This window comes from Ambystoma mexicanum, chromosome 8, assembly GCF_040938575.1.
Source record: "Ambystoma mexicanum isolate Mex_15411 chromosome 8, UKY_AmexF1_1, whole genome shotgun sequence".
NCBI lineage: Eukaryota > Metazoa > Chordata > Amphibia > Caudata > Ambystomatidae > Ambystoma > Ambystoma mexicanum.
Window position 1 is genome coordinate 1,261,295,702 of NC_090929.1, and position 19,244 is coordinate 1,261,314,945.

Here is a 19,244-nt window from a genome sequence, read left to right on the forward strand (position 1 = left end):
CCTGCCCTTGAACTGGAAGGATCCCTTCAAGAGAGTGAGCCACTTTGGAAAGCATTACCAGCAGCAGAGTGCTGTGGAAGATAGTTCCCCACAATGTACTTTTTTAGTCTTGCTTTTTGTTATGCCGCCTACCCCCGGAGCATCAGGCCAGGCCCAGCACCCCCGGAAGCAGGCATCATGCCCTCGGGTAAAAGCCCAGCGGCCCCTTATAGGGACTCTTTGGACTCAGTCCTGGCGCCTGTTGGAAATCAGGCTCATAAAGGGAGGTGTTTTGTGCACTTACCTGATGCAGACCATGCTGCATGGTTCAGGCCTCCCTGAGACCTGAAAGGCACTATTTTTTCATAGGGACTATTTTTTTCACTCTGGCGTGGCCAGGGAAGGATACATACCTAGTTGGGGAAGGATACATACCTGGGACTTCTTTGGAGGCTATTTAAGCCACGTCCAGACAGCAGCTCATGCTTCGCGTTGTTCTGCTTCCTGCAGCTTAACGCTCACTGTGTCTGCTCCTGCTCCTGGACTACAGCCACGCCCGTCTTGAACCTGGAAGACCTGCAAGGAAGTAAGAGAAAGGTGAAAACCAAGGATTATTTCAAGCTTCTTACCTGCATCCGGTATCTTCTCACCAGCATCCCTGAAGGAAGACTTCAATTTAAAAGCATGGCGTTGCTCGCTGCAGCGCCACGCTTCACTCACCTGTCCTGCCCTCGAGCCATCTCCCGGCTCCATCACGGCTGTCAGCATCGGACGCCACATCTCTGCACCTAGGGGAGAGAGGAAGAAACAAAAGGTGAGCAGAAGGACACACAGAAGGAAAGCCCGATTAACAGCCATAATACTTACCAGCTTTTCTTCCACATTTCGGGTCGGCGCCGCCCTGTTGGCAGGTACCGTACCCCGGCCCCTATGGGGAAAGGACTATAGACATTTCAGAGGAATGATAAGGACATCTAGAGGGATCTCCCTCATTACTACTCACCTCGGCAGGTTAACCCCTCGACGCATCGCCTTCATTCTGCACCCGAAATAAAGGACAGATCACAGTTGAGAAAGACAGCATAAAGCGGGCCTCACTTGAACTTTCATACTTACGGCGCATCGCTCAGGAAAGTAAAGTGGATTTTGCCAGCGCCATTCTGAAAACCAGTGAAGTAACTGGACGAACGCGCGCCCCTGCGCCAGAAGCAGGATGGAGAGTTCAACCTTCCAAACCATAAGGTGAGCTTAAACCGGGTTTGGAGGAATAGAGAGGAACGGAGGGGGGAAGGGGGGAGCTAGCACACCATTCTGTAGTCTGTTAATCCCCTTTCTCATCTGCAGACGGATATTCCTACGGGCCAAGGAATCACGATTTGGAGGTCCTGTCCAATCGGTGGTCCGGGTCCTGCGCATCACGCTAGAAGAGGCCGCAGTAATCCAGACTAGATCAGCGCCCCAGTGGGAACCAGGTGGGCGTTACACTTTTCTTCTGCTGAAAAAATTCCCAGAACACCATGTGGGGGCCTTCTGAAGATTGATTCACAGTATGCAACCCGCTCACTGAAGGCCTTCGCAGAGACGTGTTGCGAACCAGAATCAGGACCCAGGACTCTGGGATGTCATGTTTATGGCTTTTTATTGTATTCTTTTACAATGAGTGAACTCTTGTCCAGCTTCAAAGGAAATCAACTAAAATAATGAAAATTAACTTAAAGTGTTATGTTTCCTACTCTAAAACTCAAAGTTTCAAGGAAAAGATTCTTGAGGATGATTCCAAAGCATAAAGTACCTAGCCCAAATCCCATACTAGCCTACCACATTTATAGTAAAACTAACGCCCAAATCTAAAGGGCTTAACTAAAGATGCACGACTGCTGGTTCCGTTCCAGGTTCTCCCCTCGAAAAAGTAATTCAGTTGCCACTGTAATTGTTAAATGTTCCAAATAAAGATCTAAATAAAATCATACTTTATGTATTTCAGTCTTATCCTCTTAACTTGGGGAGCCGTTTTCACTCATTTAACCCACCTCCGGAGTGTTTGTTCCCCTCCAGGGCTTCACCCACTCCACATGCAGCATTTCTCCCTTTCATCCCTGTTCCAAGGTGTTTTCACTCTCTCCCCCTCTTCTGGGGTCTCTTGATTCTTGTTCCCCTTCGTTGATGTCTTCTCACTCTTATGCCCTCTTTTGGGGTTATCTTCACTCTTAGGTTAACAAAAAGAGGAGTCTTTTATGCGACTCCTTCAAACTGGGATCACCCCTTCTTGCCTCTTGCCCTCTTCAATGGGGAACTTTAGGTTGCATAGCGCCTATCACAGGCTAGCATGGCATACCTTTCTTCCAGCCGCTCTGGGGTACTGGATCAGAGGGGAGGGGACCTCTTCTCACCCTCTGGGTTCAGCTGGGCTCTCAGGTTTTGCTCTTCAGCATAGTAGGGTAGCTACAAGACAGCCTTCCTTCCTCTGCTTCAGGCTTCTTCTCCACTGCTTTCCCTTAACCAGTAAGGAAGGGAACCAGCCCCCAGCTGAGACAACTTGCAACTGAACTGGTTCTCATTTTATTTATTCCTTTCTCCCCTTAGCAGACTGCCGATTGGCTGCACTGTCCGGCTTCACCATTGGTGGAATTAGTGCTTACATCGTATTGTCCTCAACGGTAGGTTATCCCCTGTTGGTCAGTCTGAATAACAGTTGGATCAATTAAGAGTTCCAATTAACTGCCCCAGTTAATCTGGTTTGCTCCTCCTGAGTAGATGGTAGGTGTGGACTGTGTTCCTCGTGCTTCATGAAAGGTTTTACTTTATTTCCCCCATGCCGATGTGGTATTGTAGATGTTATTTCATTAAGGGTCAGTCTACCCATGGTCCTTAGGGAATGGAACCTGGTTCTTCCACATGGAAGGTAACCATTCTACCATTGCTATTTCAGCTGTAGTGTTATTCAGTGGTGAGGGAGGCTGAAGCCTTTTCCATGCAGCAGAGTGATTTTCCTCTACCCATGCTGACAGTGCGTGGTGCCAGCTTAACTAGCCGCTCCTCTCCATTCACTGCCACAGGGATTCAGCGATATGTTATTTGTGCAAGACGAGAAGAACTTCAATTCACTGCATATGGCATTGCAAAGCAAGCAGTGGTTCCAAGCCTGGTCCAGCTCAGACACAACAAAGAGCGCATGCGATTCAAAAGCTGTGAAATGCATCTCGCAGGACATGCAAGAAGAGAAGGACGTTTTTTGGTGCATAATCAGAGGGCCGCTCAACCACATTTGGAGATGGATTAAGTGGTGCATACTTGAAAGTATTGAAAATCTAAAAGTATGGGACAACCTAAAAATATACCACTTAATGCAGTCATCCAGTCCTGCGTTGGAGAAATGGGTCGGCTGGGGAGACGTGTTGCTGAGCTAAAAGATTTTAGACATGTCCCTGGTGGAGTAAGCAGGAAAGGGGACATGTCATAGGACTATCTAGTTCAACGCCAATAAGGAGTCCTGCTGTCATACAAGGTGCAACTACATTTTTAAATAAACTAGCACATATTAAAGCAAATCTGAAAACTGAGTAGACTCAGTAGGCATAGTTATGGACAACCTTGTTGCCGTTTGCAGCTTTTTCCTTTAAGACTAGATTTATTTACTAAGCGAAGCACATGAATATCGAAAACTTTCATGGTACGAACTGCAATATATCCACAGATGTGTTGGAACCCCACAGTTGCGTCACCTTTTTTCAAAGAAACTTTGGTTTTGTCATCCATGTACAAAATATGGCACTGAAAGAACATCATCTATTTGGATACAATATTGTTATATTGGTTGCAAACGTATCTGAAAAAACCTGAAGGCATGCAACTCCTTTCAAAAGGTTACCTGCATTGTTGAACCTGAGTGTATGTTAAAAGCGAGGATAAAAGGGTCATGATGCTGTTAGTAGAAGCCGTTAGATCATCCAATTCTAGGAGAGCATCCCAAAGAGTTCGGACAATGAAGGGCACCTACAGAATAAAAATAAAAATAGATAAGTCATCCTTGCTGTAAAAAAGTGCCTTATACAGGATAAGTCTGCTTGAAGAATGCTTTAAAGCACTAGTTGTAGAAACCCAATACTTTTTTCCATTGGTAATGGTCTTTTTTGATTTCTACTAAACTTGCAGTGCATGACCCAAAAAGAAACAGTAAAGTTCAGAAGAGTACATACATCAGTACATTACACACTCCAGTGCATCTTGTTCTAGTTTTGTAGTGTCTGTTCCTATACATTTGGAGATGTACTCTGAGAAGTCAAAGGGGATAATAAAGTAATAGACGCCTAGGAAGCAAGAACCACTGTGCAGCCCATACTGCTTTGCAGCCACTCTGCAAACATTAGCCATAAAATCATTGCTCAAGTTAACAGTTTAACCTGTGGTCATCTGAAAGTACACCTGAAAAAGAATATTGATCTGGGGTGCAGCAAAGACCTGAATTGCTGCTGCACCGTGGACCTGCCTGTCTGCACCACCTTTAAGGGAACCAATCAGAGCAGATTCTGTGGTGCCACTGGAGTCCAACATAATCATGCCCACTGTCAAAACAGTGGCCCATCTGTCGTCAATTTTGTCAGCGACGTTTAGGGCCTTACAAATTACTGCAAACCCTGCTTTACTGGTTTGGTGATGCAGCAGAAAATCTTCCTTCTCCCTACAGAATGAAACCCATCATTTAGCTCTAATCAATCTTGGAGCCTGTGCCCAAGTAATGAAATGTTACTCACCGGAGTGACTAACTTACTCCTAAATCCATAGTACCCTTCCTTCATACTGTATGGGCGTCCCTCACTAGGGACGGGAAAGGAACCCTTTTTCACCAGAAAAATAACACTTACACTTTAAATTATTATGCGCACGGGGGCACAGCCCTGGGAACATGCGCTCCCCTAATCCCACCCACCAGCACCACAACTTAGTCCCCTTTGATGCTCCGGGTGTATTGAACGGTTCAACCTCGCTGATCTTAATTTAGGGGAAGGATGGTAGGACGTATGGAGGAAAAGGTACTATGGACTAGGAGTACGTTAGTCACTCCGGTGAGTAACACTTACTCCTACGTCCCATCCCCTTTCCGCCATCTGTATGGGCAACTACAACGGATGAAAACTCCCTGAAAGGAGAGCTTGATACACTATGCAAACAGATTACGGAGGTACAGGATGGAGGAAAGGGGACAGGACATAGGAGGATGTGTTTAAACTGCTGTCAGGTTGGGTGCTGGCACCATTGCCTGTGAAATGTTCCCTGCAGCCCACATGCACTACTAGTCTATACTTATTTATATTAATTCTTGTAATGCGCCAACACGCACGTAGGCCTCAGGGCGCACATAAAACTGGACGAACAGACACACATGGCAAAGAAAGAAGAAGGGTCAAAGAGTTATTCCAGATTGAAGAAGTGGGTTTTTATGGCACGTTTGAATACAGTGTAGTCCTGAATCTGCCGCATCTGGGCTGGAAGTTTGTTCCATAGAAGGGGACCTTGAGCATCAAGAGTGGTACCTCCAAATTTGGCTGTCCTGTATTTTGGGTGCTTGAGAATAGTGGCAGAGGATGAACAAAGGTTCCTCGTGTTGGGTTTAATGCTAACACGGGCTGACAAGTAGGGCTACATAGGCTGAGGCATTTGTGGGTCGTGGTCAGTATCTTGTGCGTTATCCGATGTTTAACGGGAAGCCAGTGAAGTTTTTTCCTGAAAGTGGAGATGTGTGTACGACGAGACCGATTGAAAATATTACGCACAGCATTATTCTGAGCGACTTGTAATGATTGGATGTTGGAGGCTGTGGTGCAAGTGCAACTGGACTCCCAATACAGAACACAATCTTCTCACCCGAAGAGAAACCCGGGTCTTTGAGATTGCCTATCCTTGCCTGTTCTCTGGTGAGAAGACCAATCGATGGGGAAGCTACTGTTAAAGACTAAAGCAATCCCATTTAGTCACGGAGTCCCTCCTGCAAGCCCTAAATAAATCTATCCAGCCTCTGTCTTACACCTGAGCAACAGAGTAAACTGGTAAAAGTAAGCTGTGATGAGAAACAGGTTACACTGTTGCGTTTCCCACTATCCAAGCATCCTACAAGAGACCGTTGGAACCCCTGGAACTGAGTGACATTTGGACAGATGAGCTGGTGCCTCAGTTTGTCTGAAGAATTGCTACAACCCAGTAACATCATACTTCGTGCCAGGTCAGCAATTTGAAGGAGTTGTGAAAGGTGGTGAGGAATGTTTACAAGCGCAGTGTGGAGAAATTATAAGTTACTCACGGTAGTGACTAACGTACTATTAGTCCTTAGTCCCCTTTCCTCCATACTGCATGGGAGTCGCTCGCGAGGGACGGGAGACAGAACCTTTTCCACTAGAAAAAACCCTTCTTCCCGTTTAAATTTAGAGGCGCACGTGAGTGCCGCCCTGGGAGCATGCGCTGGCCTGACTCTGCCCTCCGGCGCCACACCCCAGTCCCCATAGACGAGTCGACAATAGATTTCACATTGCCTAATGACACCAGTTTTATTAGGGGGAGGTTGGTGGGACATATGGAGGAAAGGGGACTAAGAGTATGTTAGTCACTACGGTGAGTAATTTATAAATACTCTCCCGTCCCCTTTCCTCCATACTGCATGGGCAATTACAACTGAATGTAGTCCCAGGGTGGAGAGGAGAACCTCCTTAAGCAAATAGGTTCCTGAGAACCACTTGTCCGAAAGCTGCATCAGATCTAGAGCTGGCATCCAAACAGTAATGTTTGCAGAAAGCAGAGGTACTACTTATGACTTGCCAAGGGACAGCGCTGGAATGCGATAGCCGTTGCCTTCGCCCCGACTGTAAGGGCATGCATGTTTGCCGGAAGAGGCTTTTGCTTACGCTCGTATGCTTCATTGATGGTTGAGACCATCCAGTGGGCTACGGAGGCCAGATAGCCTGGACTTGCACCTCCAAAAGTGACAAATATGGAGTCTGATCCGCGGAAGCCTTTGGTGCTGTCCAGGTAGAATTTCAGGGCACGCCTGACATTCAGGCAATGCAGAACTCTGTGCCTCGTCTTTGGGCACAGCAAAAAACATGGGCAACACAATTTCTTTGTTCAGATGGAATGCGGACAGCACCTTAAGTAAGAATGCTGGGTGTGTCCGCAGGACTACCTTGTCCTTGAGAAACGTAGTGTATGGCTCAGACTACCAGCACCTGGATTTCGCCGATTCTGCAAGCCGAGGTGAGGCCGACTAACAAGGCCGTCTTAATGGTGACCAGCCCGAGGTCAGCGGATGCCATTGGTTCGTATAGTTTGTGCGCCTGGCGCCCCCCAAGGCTATATTGAGGTCCCACACAGGGTGTGGCCTCTTGATGGGCGGGTAGAGCCTGGCAAGACGCCTCAAATGTCTCTTGACAATTGGGTTGGAAGAGGAAAAACTCTCCGAGTTTCTGTATGCCCCATTGGAGGCCAGGTAGGTGCAGGCAAGTGTCCAGCTGCACGTCTGAATGGGTGTGATGCGCCAAGAAGGAGAGCACGTTGTGCAGGGAACATGTCAGAGGGTCAGAACCCTTAGAGTCTGCCCAGTGACATAACCTGGTACACTTGCTTTTATACTGGGCACTGATAGATTTGCTCCTGGCACCCTGTATGATCTCTAGATTAGCCTGAGAGGCTGAGATGTCCTAGCGTGACCTGTTCAGGAGCCACGCTTTGAGGGCTAATTTCTCTGGTGCGGGGTGGAGGATCCCTGCCGCGGCATATGATGTGCTGGGCCCGTCGGCAGGCATATGGGAGGCCTCTGCGAGCGGCTGAGCAGCTCCGAGATCTGGTACCTCCCCCGTCTTGTTGACGTAGAACATGCTGGTCGAGTTGTCTGAATGAGGACCTTGCCCTCGATAACCAGAAGGAAAGCCCCGAGCACCGCCCAGATGGCCTTCAAATCCATCCAATTGATGTGGCACTCCTGCCAGGTCCAGGTGCCATGGACGCAGTGGTTGTCCAGAGTGGCCCCCAACCCTCAAGAGAGGAGTCTGTGTGATGGTGACCTGTGGTCTAGGATGCTGGAAAGGCCTGCCTGTCCGCAAGTTGCAGTCCCTGGAACACCATGTGAGGTTTGGGTGAAGCAACGGAGGAACATTGATCATCTCGGACTGATGCCCCTGGTTCCAGGAGGCTGCAAAGTGCAGCTGTATCCTCATCCAGAGTATTGTGTTGGGGATGGCCAAGAAGACTGCTGCCATGGGACCAGTAGGTGTTCGTACCACCAAGCTGAGGTCATTTCTCTGCTGAGGAAGTGCGCTGTGGCCCTCTTGATTGCTGTGTTCTTGTCCTCCGAGGGAAAAACATTCTCGGAGCATGTGTCCCAAATGAGGCCCAAGAAGGTAAGTCTCTGTGTGAGCTGCAGCTGTGACGTCTTGAGGTTGAGGCAAACGCCCAACTTGTAAAGTGTGTTCATAAGAGCGTGGGAAGTATGGTGCACTGCCTCTGGAGATGTAGCCCCGACGAGCAAGCCGTCAAAGTACAGGTAGATGTGGTGGCTGTGAGCCCTGAGGAGGGCCGCCACAGAGTTGATCAGCCTGTTAAAGACCATGGGGGCCAGGTTGAGGCCGAAAGGAAGCACCTTCTATTGGAAATGGCATCCCATGAGCCTGAATCATAGGAAGGAACGATGAGGCTGCCAGATCAGGAACTGTAGATACGCATCCTTTAGATCCAGGGACCACATCCAGTCTCCCTTGCACAATGTCTCTGCTATCAAAGCTGGCGTAACCATCTTGAATTTTTGTAGAGGTAGGGAGATGTCGAGGGTGGAAAGGTCTAGCAATACTCAGGTCCGCCTGGTTCTCCTTCTGAATGGTGAAAATCCTGGATTAAAGCCCAAGCCTCGCTGGGAGACAGATTCTGAGATTTCCTCAACAGCCTGGCTCTCAACGAGCAACCGGATCTCCTCCAAAAGAGTTGCTGTCCCAACCTGTGGGAGTGGAGGAGAGGAGGGAAGAGTCTGGGATAGGAAGGCGGTACCTCATGGAGGCTACAGAAAGGATCTGGGTCCGCAAAATTCTGGCACCAGAAATGTGTGTGAAAAGCAAGCCTGCCTCCCACTGGAGACACATGGACCCGAAGGGGTGAGTCATGCCTTCTTTCCCTGAGGCTGATGCAGAGGAGGGGGGACAGGAAAAAGCCTTTACTTCCCCCCCCCCCCCCCACCCCCCTTTTGTTGTTTGAACTGATGCTGGGACGACAAACAGTCGGGCTGTCTGGACCTCCGCTCTTGGAAGCCGCGGAACCCTCCATACGTACGCCCCTTCTCAGAAGAGCGCTGCTGTGACTGGGTGTACGGTTCGGGCATGGTCTTTGTAAGGATGGATAAAGACTTGGCCGTTTGAGAGCTGTTTTTCTTCTTATCCAGCTCCTCGTCCATTGTGGAGTGGACGAGGTCATCCCACTCGAACGTAAGATCTAGTATGCGTTCCTGGACATCTGGGTTGAATTTTGTAGCACAGAGCCAGGCCGTTCTTCTCATGTCCAAAGCAATATAGATGGCACGGCCACAGGTGTCAATGTGGGCCACAGAGGACTCCATGATGTCCTGCGCCACGATTTTGGCCTCCGCCAATCCCGCCTTGAATCTGCGGCGGAAGCTCTGATGAAATCTGCAATTTCCCACCAGACCCTCTGGTTAACTGCTGCCAGCATGGCATGCGCGTTGGCTTGACGCAGGTGCAAGGACACGTTGGAATACAGCTTCTTCCCGTACGCCTTCAAGATCTTCTCATTGCATAGCAGTGCCACAGAGGAGGCGGCTGTGGACGATTGACAGTGATGCCGCAGTAATTACTGAGGAGTGTGGCTGAGGATGGGCCGATAGCAAGACTGTATCCCCCTCCATCTGCCTGTACTTGACGTCCAAGCGTTTACCGGCTGGGCTGAGTGAGGCTTGAGCCAGCCCTTCTTGGCCAAGGCAACTACATCCTTCTGCATCAGGATCCACGTTCTGGCTACAGGACTTAGCGCAAGGACTTCTGCGAGGACCCCCCTCCCCCTCTGCCGGTTGCTCAACCTCGGGTTGAGGAAGGCCCAAGTACTCTGCCAGCCGTGCCAGACGTTTGTGGAAGGCCTTGGCTGAAGATGGCGTGTCGGGGTCCTCCTCCTGTGTCCACCTGTGGCTCCGGCACCGCAGGGGTGGGGGTTCTAGGAGCCGTCGGCTGAGAGCCATGCCAGACGTTGGTGGAAGGCCTTGGCTGAAGATGGCGTGTCGGGGTCCTCCTCCTCTGTGTCCATATGCAGGTCCGGAACTGCAGGGGGGCTGCAAGGAGCTGCCGGCTGAGGAGTGTGGAATGGAGGCTGCAGCGGGGGCTGGTATAGAACCGCCTGCCCAGTCAGTTGGGGGGCCGGAGCGGGCTGCTGAGGCTGAACCGAGACCGGAGTGGCCTGTACTGGGGCCAGCGGCGCCAGAGCCATTGGAGGGAGCAAGTCCCTGATGGCGTCCCCGAGGATGACCCCCCCCCCCCCCCATCTGTGGAGATTTCATGAGCCCGAGGAACTTTTCAAAGAACCTGTCCTCGCAGGCTGGATTGGTGGTAGGGGGTACTGACGGGGTAGCGGGTGGATGCGTGCCCTGCCCGTATGGATGCAGCGGTAACCTGCCTTGCGCGAAGGAAGGGTAAGCTGTAGGCCACATACCTGGTTGATACCAGTGCCACCTTGACACAGTCCTCCTCCCCCTGCCTTCCTTGGAGGGGTGTCAGACGGATGTCTGGATTTTGTCGAGCTGCCTTCCACGTGCCTGCGTCGTGTTGTTTGGCTCACTGGGCCCCGCCCCGTCCAGGACTCTCGTGTGGATCATGGGGTCTGCCCTGTTCCTCAGGCCGAGGCCTGGTAGGCGTTTCACCCTCGTAAACGCGCCCCCGCTGACATGTCGGTACTAGGGTGTAGCCCCTCGGGTGACGACCCAGTAAAAGAAACTTCCTGTCCCTCAGCACCGTCATCAGAAGGCTCTACTGATCCCTCGGCCCGTCAGCCAGTAGCTGGTTCAGCCTCAGCACTTGTGCTGGTACAAGGACCTGAGCGGTCCCTCCAGCGCGGGCAAGTCCTTGGGAAGGAGTCTCCCTTGCGGGGTGCACTGGAAACGAGTGGCCCTACCTTGGGCCTGGATCAATGAGACAAAGTCCTTTAGAGGTGACCTCTGGAAAAGATCCTTCCACCTGGCTAGTCTGCTCTTCAGAGACCTTGAGGAAAGCGCGTTGCACGCGGTACAACCTTGCCAGCTGTGGTCTGGGCCAAGGCACCGTAGGCCGAGGGCGTGGGGGTCTTTAGTCAGGAAGAGCCTGTCGCAAGATGGTACCTGCTGAACCCTGTAGAAGTCGACATGCGCCGGGGAGGAGCGTGCCGCCTCTGGACCGGGTTCCTGAATGATAAAAAAGACAAATAAGACAGAAGACAGAAGAAGTATCCGCGTGTGGAATTACATGGCCGAAGCCAAACCCAGGAGTGCTGTTGAATTCGGCCTGTTCCCATTGACGCGGAAAAGGGGACTGAGGTGTGGCACCGGAGGGCAGAGTCAGGGCAGCGCATGCTGCCACGGCCGCACCCCCACGCGCCTCTAAATATAAAGGAAGAAGGCTTTTTCCTGGTGAAAAAGGTTTAGTCTCCCGTCCCTAGCAAGGGACGCCCATGCAGTATGGAGGAAAGGGAACGGGACGCAAGAGTACATGGGTTTGCAAGGTGATGTTTTGACGTCATGTTAGTCTGGGGGGCAGTCTGTTAAGCCTCCCATAATGCCATTTTGTAGGTCATTGTGACTCCCTTCTCTTATAATATGAATGTGCTCATGGGCTTTGCAACAGGAAGGCGCCAAGTTAAGCTTGTCAGGACTACCCACAACCACTTAATTTCAAGGGTTTGTTGTGTTAAATCTGTGCAACTTAACTACACCGGAACTAAGGTTTTTTCAGTATATTGCAGGAATTTGAAACTTTTTTTAACAAGCACTATCCATGGCTCCACCCACATGTCCTCTGTACATGTTCCCCCAATATGGTTCTTTAGGACCCACTAGGTGTCTATGGCCAAACTATACAAGCCTTTCTGGCCCACTATAGACAGTGAGCACAGCTTCCCGCTGTGCCCACTGTATATTTTAACACACTACCGGGTCACTAGACATGGATTTCCTGGGGCCACTAGCTAGGGCCGAAAATATATATATATATAAAATTACATGCTTTGCATAGGCTATCAAGTGGTTGGCTCAGAGTATTAAACTTGCATTTCGATTTACAAAATAGGGTGTTCACAGGGGAATTCATGTCATACTATCCCTATGTTACATGTACAGGGAACCCCAAGATCATTAATGCATCAACGTCCTGTGAAGGCATTACAAACTTTTAACTCAAAATGCAGGATGAATTAAGGCTCAGCTTCCCCCAAGGTGGAATTTCCCTACCTAAAGAAAACTAAGGATAGTCTGTCAGGAAGTCCAAAGCAAATGTTTGTCTGTATACAGTTAGACGTAAGGGCAAGTATAGGTTTTGGACACAATGGGCCTCATTCTGACCCTGCGGGTCCGGAAACCAGGGTGCCGGTAAGCTTACCGGCACCGTTGTTTTCCAGACCAGCATATTACAGGACTGCCTGCCGGAACTGCTGTGCCCGACAGGTCTAACCCGGCCAGGTGCAGCAGCCACGGTAGGCAGACTGGTCACGGGAGCATCGCACCGTTGCCAACGGTGCTACCGAGTGCCCACTCACATAGGGCCTCATAGGACTCTAAGGGACTGGGGATTTACAAATGTACCGACACTGGACTTTGAATAGCCCGGTAGCACCGGGAAGTCAGGCGCTGGTAAATTACTACAAGTCTAGCGGCAATCCACCGGTAGCGCCGGCAGGGTTACTACTGGACCCGTAATGAGGCCCAATTTGTAGGGATGTCGGTTTCAAAATAAGTAGTGTTAAAAATTAAGTTCAAAGTCTCTTCCATCTCTTGGCTTGTAATCAGCTTCCCCAAATTCAAAATAGTTTACAAGGCATAGGGAATGCCTTCCCCAAGAGTTCAAATCTTCTAGTCTTTTCAAAACACCACATTCCCTTGTGACACCAGCCAGCTTTTCTGATGTTATTTTTTTTTTTTTTTACTTGTTCACACTGATAGTTAAGTTGCTGGACGTCAAAAATCACAAGAGTTGTTGTAGTTTAAACACAAGCTTTTTATGGGTGCTTTCCGTGGCCTTTCCATACAGGGGTGCGCTGGGTCCAAGCACAGTTATCTAACCACACGGTCCACCCATTACAGGTCACACAACCGGTACCCTTTCTTTGCTGCTTTTCCATCACCACTAGGTCACTGCTTCAATTTGACAGTAATGCTCGAGTTATTCACCTGTGTCACACTCTACTGACACTGCATATTGGATGGGTTGGCCACCATGCACTGGTTACACTTTGTTTCTTTTTGTTATTTATATAGCTCTACGCACACTCCGATATCTGAGCACTGCTTATTTCCCATGGTGTGTGGGGCTCATTTATTGACCTCAGAAGGATGAAAGGCTGAGTTTGGCCCTGCCGGGATTCGAACCTGCAGCAGCAGACTCTGCACCGATATCAAAGCGAGCGCTGTGCTATCTGATCGGCTTGTATTCTTTTGGCCGTTGCCAATGTGTTCCTACAGTTCCTTGAATTCTCTGGGCTTTTGCCCATGCTCGTTTCTCATATAATACAGTTCCTTTTATCAGGCAGATTCGTAAACTTCCTTTCACTCCCATCAATATTCAAAAGTGCTCAAACTTGCTTTCACTTTGATCGGTATTAATAGAAATGCGTGTTAGACTGCCAACCCCTTCTTGGTACACTCACCGATCGGAGCATACGACTGTTCTGCGAGGTCTTCTGCCACGCGGGTTCTCTCCTTCCCGTGCAGTACCTCGTGTCTTCTCCAAGCGGCTCTACGTGGCTCCGTTCACCCAGCGATGCTCCTCCTGCAGCTCGGGACTCTCAACCGCTTCGCTCGGTCATGCCGGTTCCCCTCTCGCAGTATGCCACCGGCTGCGAAAGTCGCTCAGCTTTGCTTCCCGCTACATAAACTCTGCATCTTCCAAAGGGTCTCTAGCGCTCCGCTTGCCACACTGCTACTCCAGGGAGGTCTGATTGCAACCCAGCAGTCCGTAATCCTGCTTCCACAGCTCACTCAATTTTCACAATGATTCCAGCTTTTAAAGCGCCTGCCACCAAGATACGTCCAAGAAGGACTAGACCGCTCACTGTTGAAACGGTAGTCCTGCCTTACTCTTGCTGTCCTCCTCGTCTTGGTACACAGCCGAGGCCGGTATGTATGTGTTAATAAAATGAGAATGTGTTTCTCGAGTTGGTCTCTTCCTCGTCCCAGTACCGAACTGGGGTTTCTTGGGGAAGGTGGTCTGAAAATGGCCTAAAAAGGCTTCAAAAATAGAGGGTGCATTATGAAAAGGAGATGGGGGGATACAATGTCTCACCTAAGGACATCCTCTCCCCACTCTCCAAGTCTCCTCCACCCAGGTGATCCTCCCTCGCATATCCACCCCCTGAGTCAGGATCCAAGAGCTATGGCCTTTCCCTGGCCACCCGAGGAGGAGGATACAGCAGGAAATGAAGCGCGGCCGCCCTCCGATTCCTCACAGTTCACAGAATTATCGTTTTTTCTGACATGACGCATGTATGTACGGAGAGTGTTGCTGCATTTTGTGCTGCCCAGTTGCTTTCAAGTGGGGAGGTAGGACAAGTGCATGCAATTCTAAGCAGATACAAGAAACCAAGACAATTACTTGGAAAGTAATAGTGGTCTTCTGAGGCTTGAGACTGCTTAGATTCACTTACCTTGCATAGTCTAGCAGGAAGTACCAGAAGGAGGCGGGTGAGCGGAGGGTACAGTAGCAAATACATTTTTTCTGTTCTTGCCTGTGTATCCACACAGTAGTGTTGTATGAACTTGTTGTCTGAGCTCCATGCTTAACATGGAATTTTGAAAAGTATTTTGGTGAACAACTTGGGTGTGTTCTTTGCACCACCTTATATTTATGAATCTGGACAAATGGCTCAGTGACAGAGAGGGCCTGTAGTGCGCTTAACCTCCTGGTGGATGGAACGGCTAGCAGAAATGCGACCGAGATCCTTCAAGGATGCACTGGTTCAAAAAGGGGCCTTCATGAGGCCTTGTAGAACTGTATTAAGATCCTACACACAGGTGGAGAGTCACCAATTGGTGGGTGCATGCACTTGACCCTCTCCATAAATGCCTTGACAGGCACCTTCCATCAGGACACCATGTGTTATGAGGTGGTGTATGCTGCTAGCACTCCAAGGTGGACTTTAAGGGAAGTGTAAATTAAACCAGAGTCAAGGAGAAATAACAGATGTTACAATATCTGCAGGCACTCTTAATAGAACAAATATTTGTTATTGAACACCAGATGACAAACAACTTCTATTTATTATAGTATTTGTGTCTAGTGTTCAGTATTATATCCTCTCAAGATATCCAAGCACCTTGAAACAAGTTGTAAATGGAAAATCCTGAATTCAGGAACCATGCTGTGATGTTCACTGTGTGTGTAAGCTTGAGCAAGTACACTTTCCCTGCTGTTGGATTAGTATGTTGTGAATTGGTCAGATCATTGGCGGGTGAACTGCCTTTCTCAGGAGGTGGAAGGGGGGTTGGGTACCACATTTGCGTTGCCCATATTGGTGCAATAAGTACTGAGTCAGATATGTGTAGCAATTTGTGTGCTCTTTTGCAGTTGGTGTCAGGGGTGGGGAAGAAGACGGGAAAGCTTAAGCAAAAATCCCTGACTGAAGGCTGGCATATGCTGCAAAAATCTGTGTATTTATGTTATTTCCCACTCGTGTTCTTGTAGTAGCAGTCAGCTTAGGTGGTCTGTCAAGATGCTGTGATCTTCCAGTTCAACTTGCACCTGAATAAAAGTGTGCCTCTTGGATCACAAGTTCCAAACGTCATGGATGGCAGTACATATTCCGAGGGCTGGTTCAAGGGTCTTTATTTCACAAGAGAGCAATGCATCACTTTTACTGTAGTTAGGCTGCAGGTCAGGATCTATAATATTCCCTCCACCCTAAACAAGGCATCTCTAAAACCCAGTTTTCCAACTAGCAATCGGTAACACCCATCTAAGACTAGCTATAGACGAGGGCCTAAAGGCAAAAACATTATCTGACTCCTTCCAGGGTTCTCCTATGCAATCCCTAACACGCCCCAAGTTTTCGCAAAAGGAATGAAGTATGGTATTGTGCCAATGTCAGGCACTCTAGTTCTCAGTCAGTCGCTCTGTTTTTCTCCTCTTCCTGATCTTACCACTCTCTCTATTCTATCACTTTCCAGTCTCGTCCTCGCTCACTTTTTACAGTCTTCCCACTCTTATCTCAATGATGTTCACACTCCACATCCATCCTCACCCACCCCTTCACCCCAACTCCCCCCTCACCCAACTCCTTCTCCAGGCCCCTTTCCTACCTCCCTCACCCCAAACCTCTCATCCCCCAAACTCCCACTTCCTGCCTTTGGGACAGGGCTGGCTCTTGTCTTCACCCAGGCAGGCCTCCAAGACCAGGCTGCATGGGGTCCCTATTCCAGCCTGACGTCCAGCCCTGGAACCTGTCACACAAGCTTGTGCTGCCCAGTTTGTTTATATAAAACATGGCTGTGGTATAGTTTGTAAATGAGCAAACTGCTGTTTGGAAGTTGAGCATGGAAGTGGAGTCATCTTTAATATCACCAGGAGTTCTAAAATGATAAGCGTTTTGCCTGCGTCGTCAGGTAATGGGTATTTGAAGTGGTGGGTTGTTGAGAGATTTGCCCTTTAGCATGTTTATCTGTCCACCACTGTAGAACTTTTACCAACATTTGATCATCTCACCCGCCAGACAACCAAGACCATTAGTCTGAGAGCCACTGATCTAGACCGGGCATATTTGGGCGTGTGTGAGGAACAATTTAGATACATGAGGCCATCATTTCGATCAGCTTTATGACTTTCCAACATGTTATCTGTGCGCCAGCCCAATAACCAGAAATCAGAGACAATTCTTGCCCGCTCGAGAGAGAAGCTATTGCCTGCTCCATTCTAAAATGGAGCCAACTAATTGATTTGCTTGTGATGGACTGAGGTTTGACATGGTTTTGTTTACTGAAAGACCTAGTTGGTGATCAAGTCCGTGGGTTTGTTGGGGGGTGTGTTCTGCAAGCAAATGGCCTCAGTTTCTCGTTACTAGCTAGTTTAGATAAGAGCCGACAGGATTGTTTTGGCATTCGAAGGAGTGCAGTCACCGCTGCAAGCACCTTGCTCAATACACAAGGCGTTGGTTCATTTCCACGTTGTTGCAGAGGAAATGAAATGAGCAGACTTTCAATAGCATGAACATTAAGTGGCCTGGGAACATTGAAATATGAAAGTATGCATGTTCACATCCAATGTTGCCATACAATTGATCTTTAGGAGTAGGCTAGGCATACTTGTATGCTAGCTGTAGGTCAAGGGCCAGCCTTTTGGTTTTGTCTTTTTTGTGTACTAAGCAATCAGAGAATAAATGCTCAGGTGTATCTGTTGCAATGGAATTGGTTCAGCGGCATTTTGTTAGTTTTTTTAACAGCAGTACCTCGACTTCATTTTGAAGGAGTACCAGATAATCGCATGGCATTTTTTCTCTTCTAGTGGAGGATTGCATGGCTTTTCCACAAGGTCCATGCAGTAACCTTGAGCCACTGTGTCCAACACCGATGCATGGGTGAATTACAGCATTCTTCCTACTACTGTGGAAGCATGAGAGGGAACGTGGGTAAGAAACCATCCCCCTTGAACCCTGATCAGGGCCACACCATCCAAGGTAAATTCTGATAATTTGGGATAGCTACCGTCTCAGAGTGTTCCCACGTTGAATACCCAGGAAGTGCAAGAGTAGAGCAGACTTCAGAGGACCAATAAGACAGCCGAGTTTGGCAGTTCCAGTCTATCTGAGAAGCCCGTCAGAAATGGATTGCAAAAATGAATACTGATCATCTTTGACTAAAGTTTCAGGAAAACCTGCACACATGGTCGTTCATTGAAGGACCCCAGGGCACCTCATGACAAGCAGTTGAAGTGACCCCTTCCCACACCAGGCAAAACGATGAAAGCCCACAGGACACAGCTTCTACCAGGACAACTTCTTGCTAGAGGGCAGCAGCTGAGAAGAGGCTCCAGGCTCACACAAGATGTACTGCAGGATTCACAGCACCAGGAAGCACGAGATGCTAGCAACAAGGGAATTCTTCACTTCGGATGCTGTGCTACAGAGGCAGGACCACGACTTACAGCTCGAGGTCGACCACTTCACTGATGAAAGGCCCTGAATTGGTTAGACCGACTGATGCTGGAAATGCCTTCTGGATGCTGTGATAGGGGTTCCTAGTCCTTGTCCTACCACTTCTCTGTGTGGTTTTCTTTATGCTTTCTGCCACTGAGGTCCACCCTGGACCTTTGGCAGTGCAGCTCTTCATTTTACATTTTGGTGACCACTACCCCGGAGATACCCTTACGGCACCCATGGGTGGGGGTACACCTTTGTAACCCTTGTGTGTTTTTGGGCAGCTGTGTGTTGCCCACACAGCAGGGTATGGGCTGGTGGCAGCTCCATCCTGACTTGAAGGGCTCTGAGTGTCCTCCCATTTTGGGACACCCAGGCCTTGCCATAGGAATCAATTGATTCCTGAACAAAGCAAGATGGCCACTGTGGCCTCTTGGTGTCTACTGCCTTTACACCCCTTATTAGACAAAGTCCTGGGAAGCCCAGACTACGTCCCCCTTCTCCCTGACTGGCTGTTGGGTGGAAAGACCATATATGGCTCTGGGGCTGCCTCCTGCCAGACTGGCTGAAGCATTCCTTGCATGTTGTGGGTACACCCTTGTGGTGGGACCTGTATGAATGGACTATTAAGTCAACTCACATTCTGTGTTGTGGGTGTCTGGTTTTGTTTTTGAGATACAATGCCTAGACAAGCCCTGACCGAAACTGGAGTGAATGCAGTGCAGTGCTCTGAAATGCTAGGTGCTTACTCCAATCCACACTCTGTGTTAAGGGTGTCTGGTTTTTGGGTGAATGGCCACCTGATTGGTTGCCAGCCTGCATGTATGCACTTGTGTATGATTGGCTGACTGAGCCTGGCTCAACATGAGTGAATGGGGGACAAATGTGTTTAACTAGGGTCTCCCTACATCAATTTGTTCTGAAGC

The 19,244-nt window shown here is 49.2% G+C and overlaps 1 protein-coding gene across 2 annotated transcripts in view; it reads right to left on the reverse strand.

The window, feature by feature from the left end:
- The window catches only part of BTAF1 (B-TFIID TATA-box binding protein associated factor 1), a 2,675,064-nt gene that overhangs the window by 1,755,757 nt on the left and 900,063 nt on the right, over positions 1 to 19,244 (reverse strand). For both annotated transcript variants that reach the window (XM_069611378.1, XM_069611379.1), the window contains one exon: positions 3,848 to 3,972. In XM_069611378.1, coding sequence (XP_069467479.1) covers positions 3,848 to 3,972 — 125 coding nt within the window. The remainder of the gene's footprint in view (positions 1 to 3,847; positions 3,973 to 19,244) is intronic.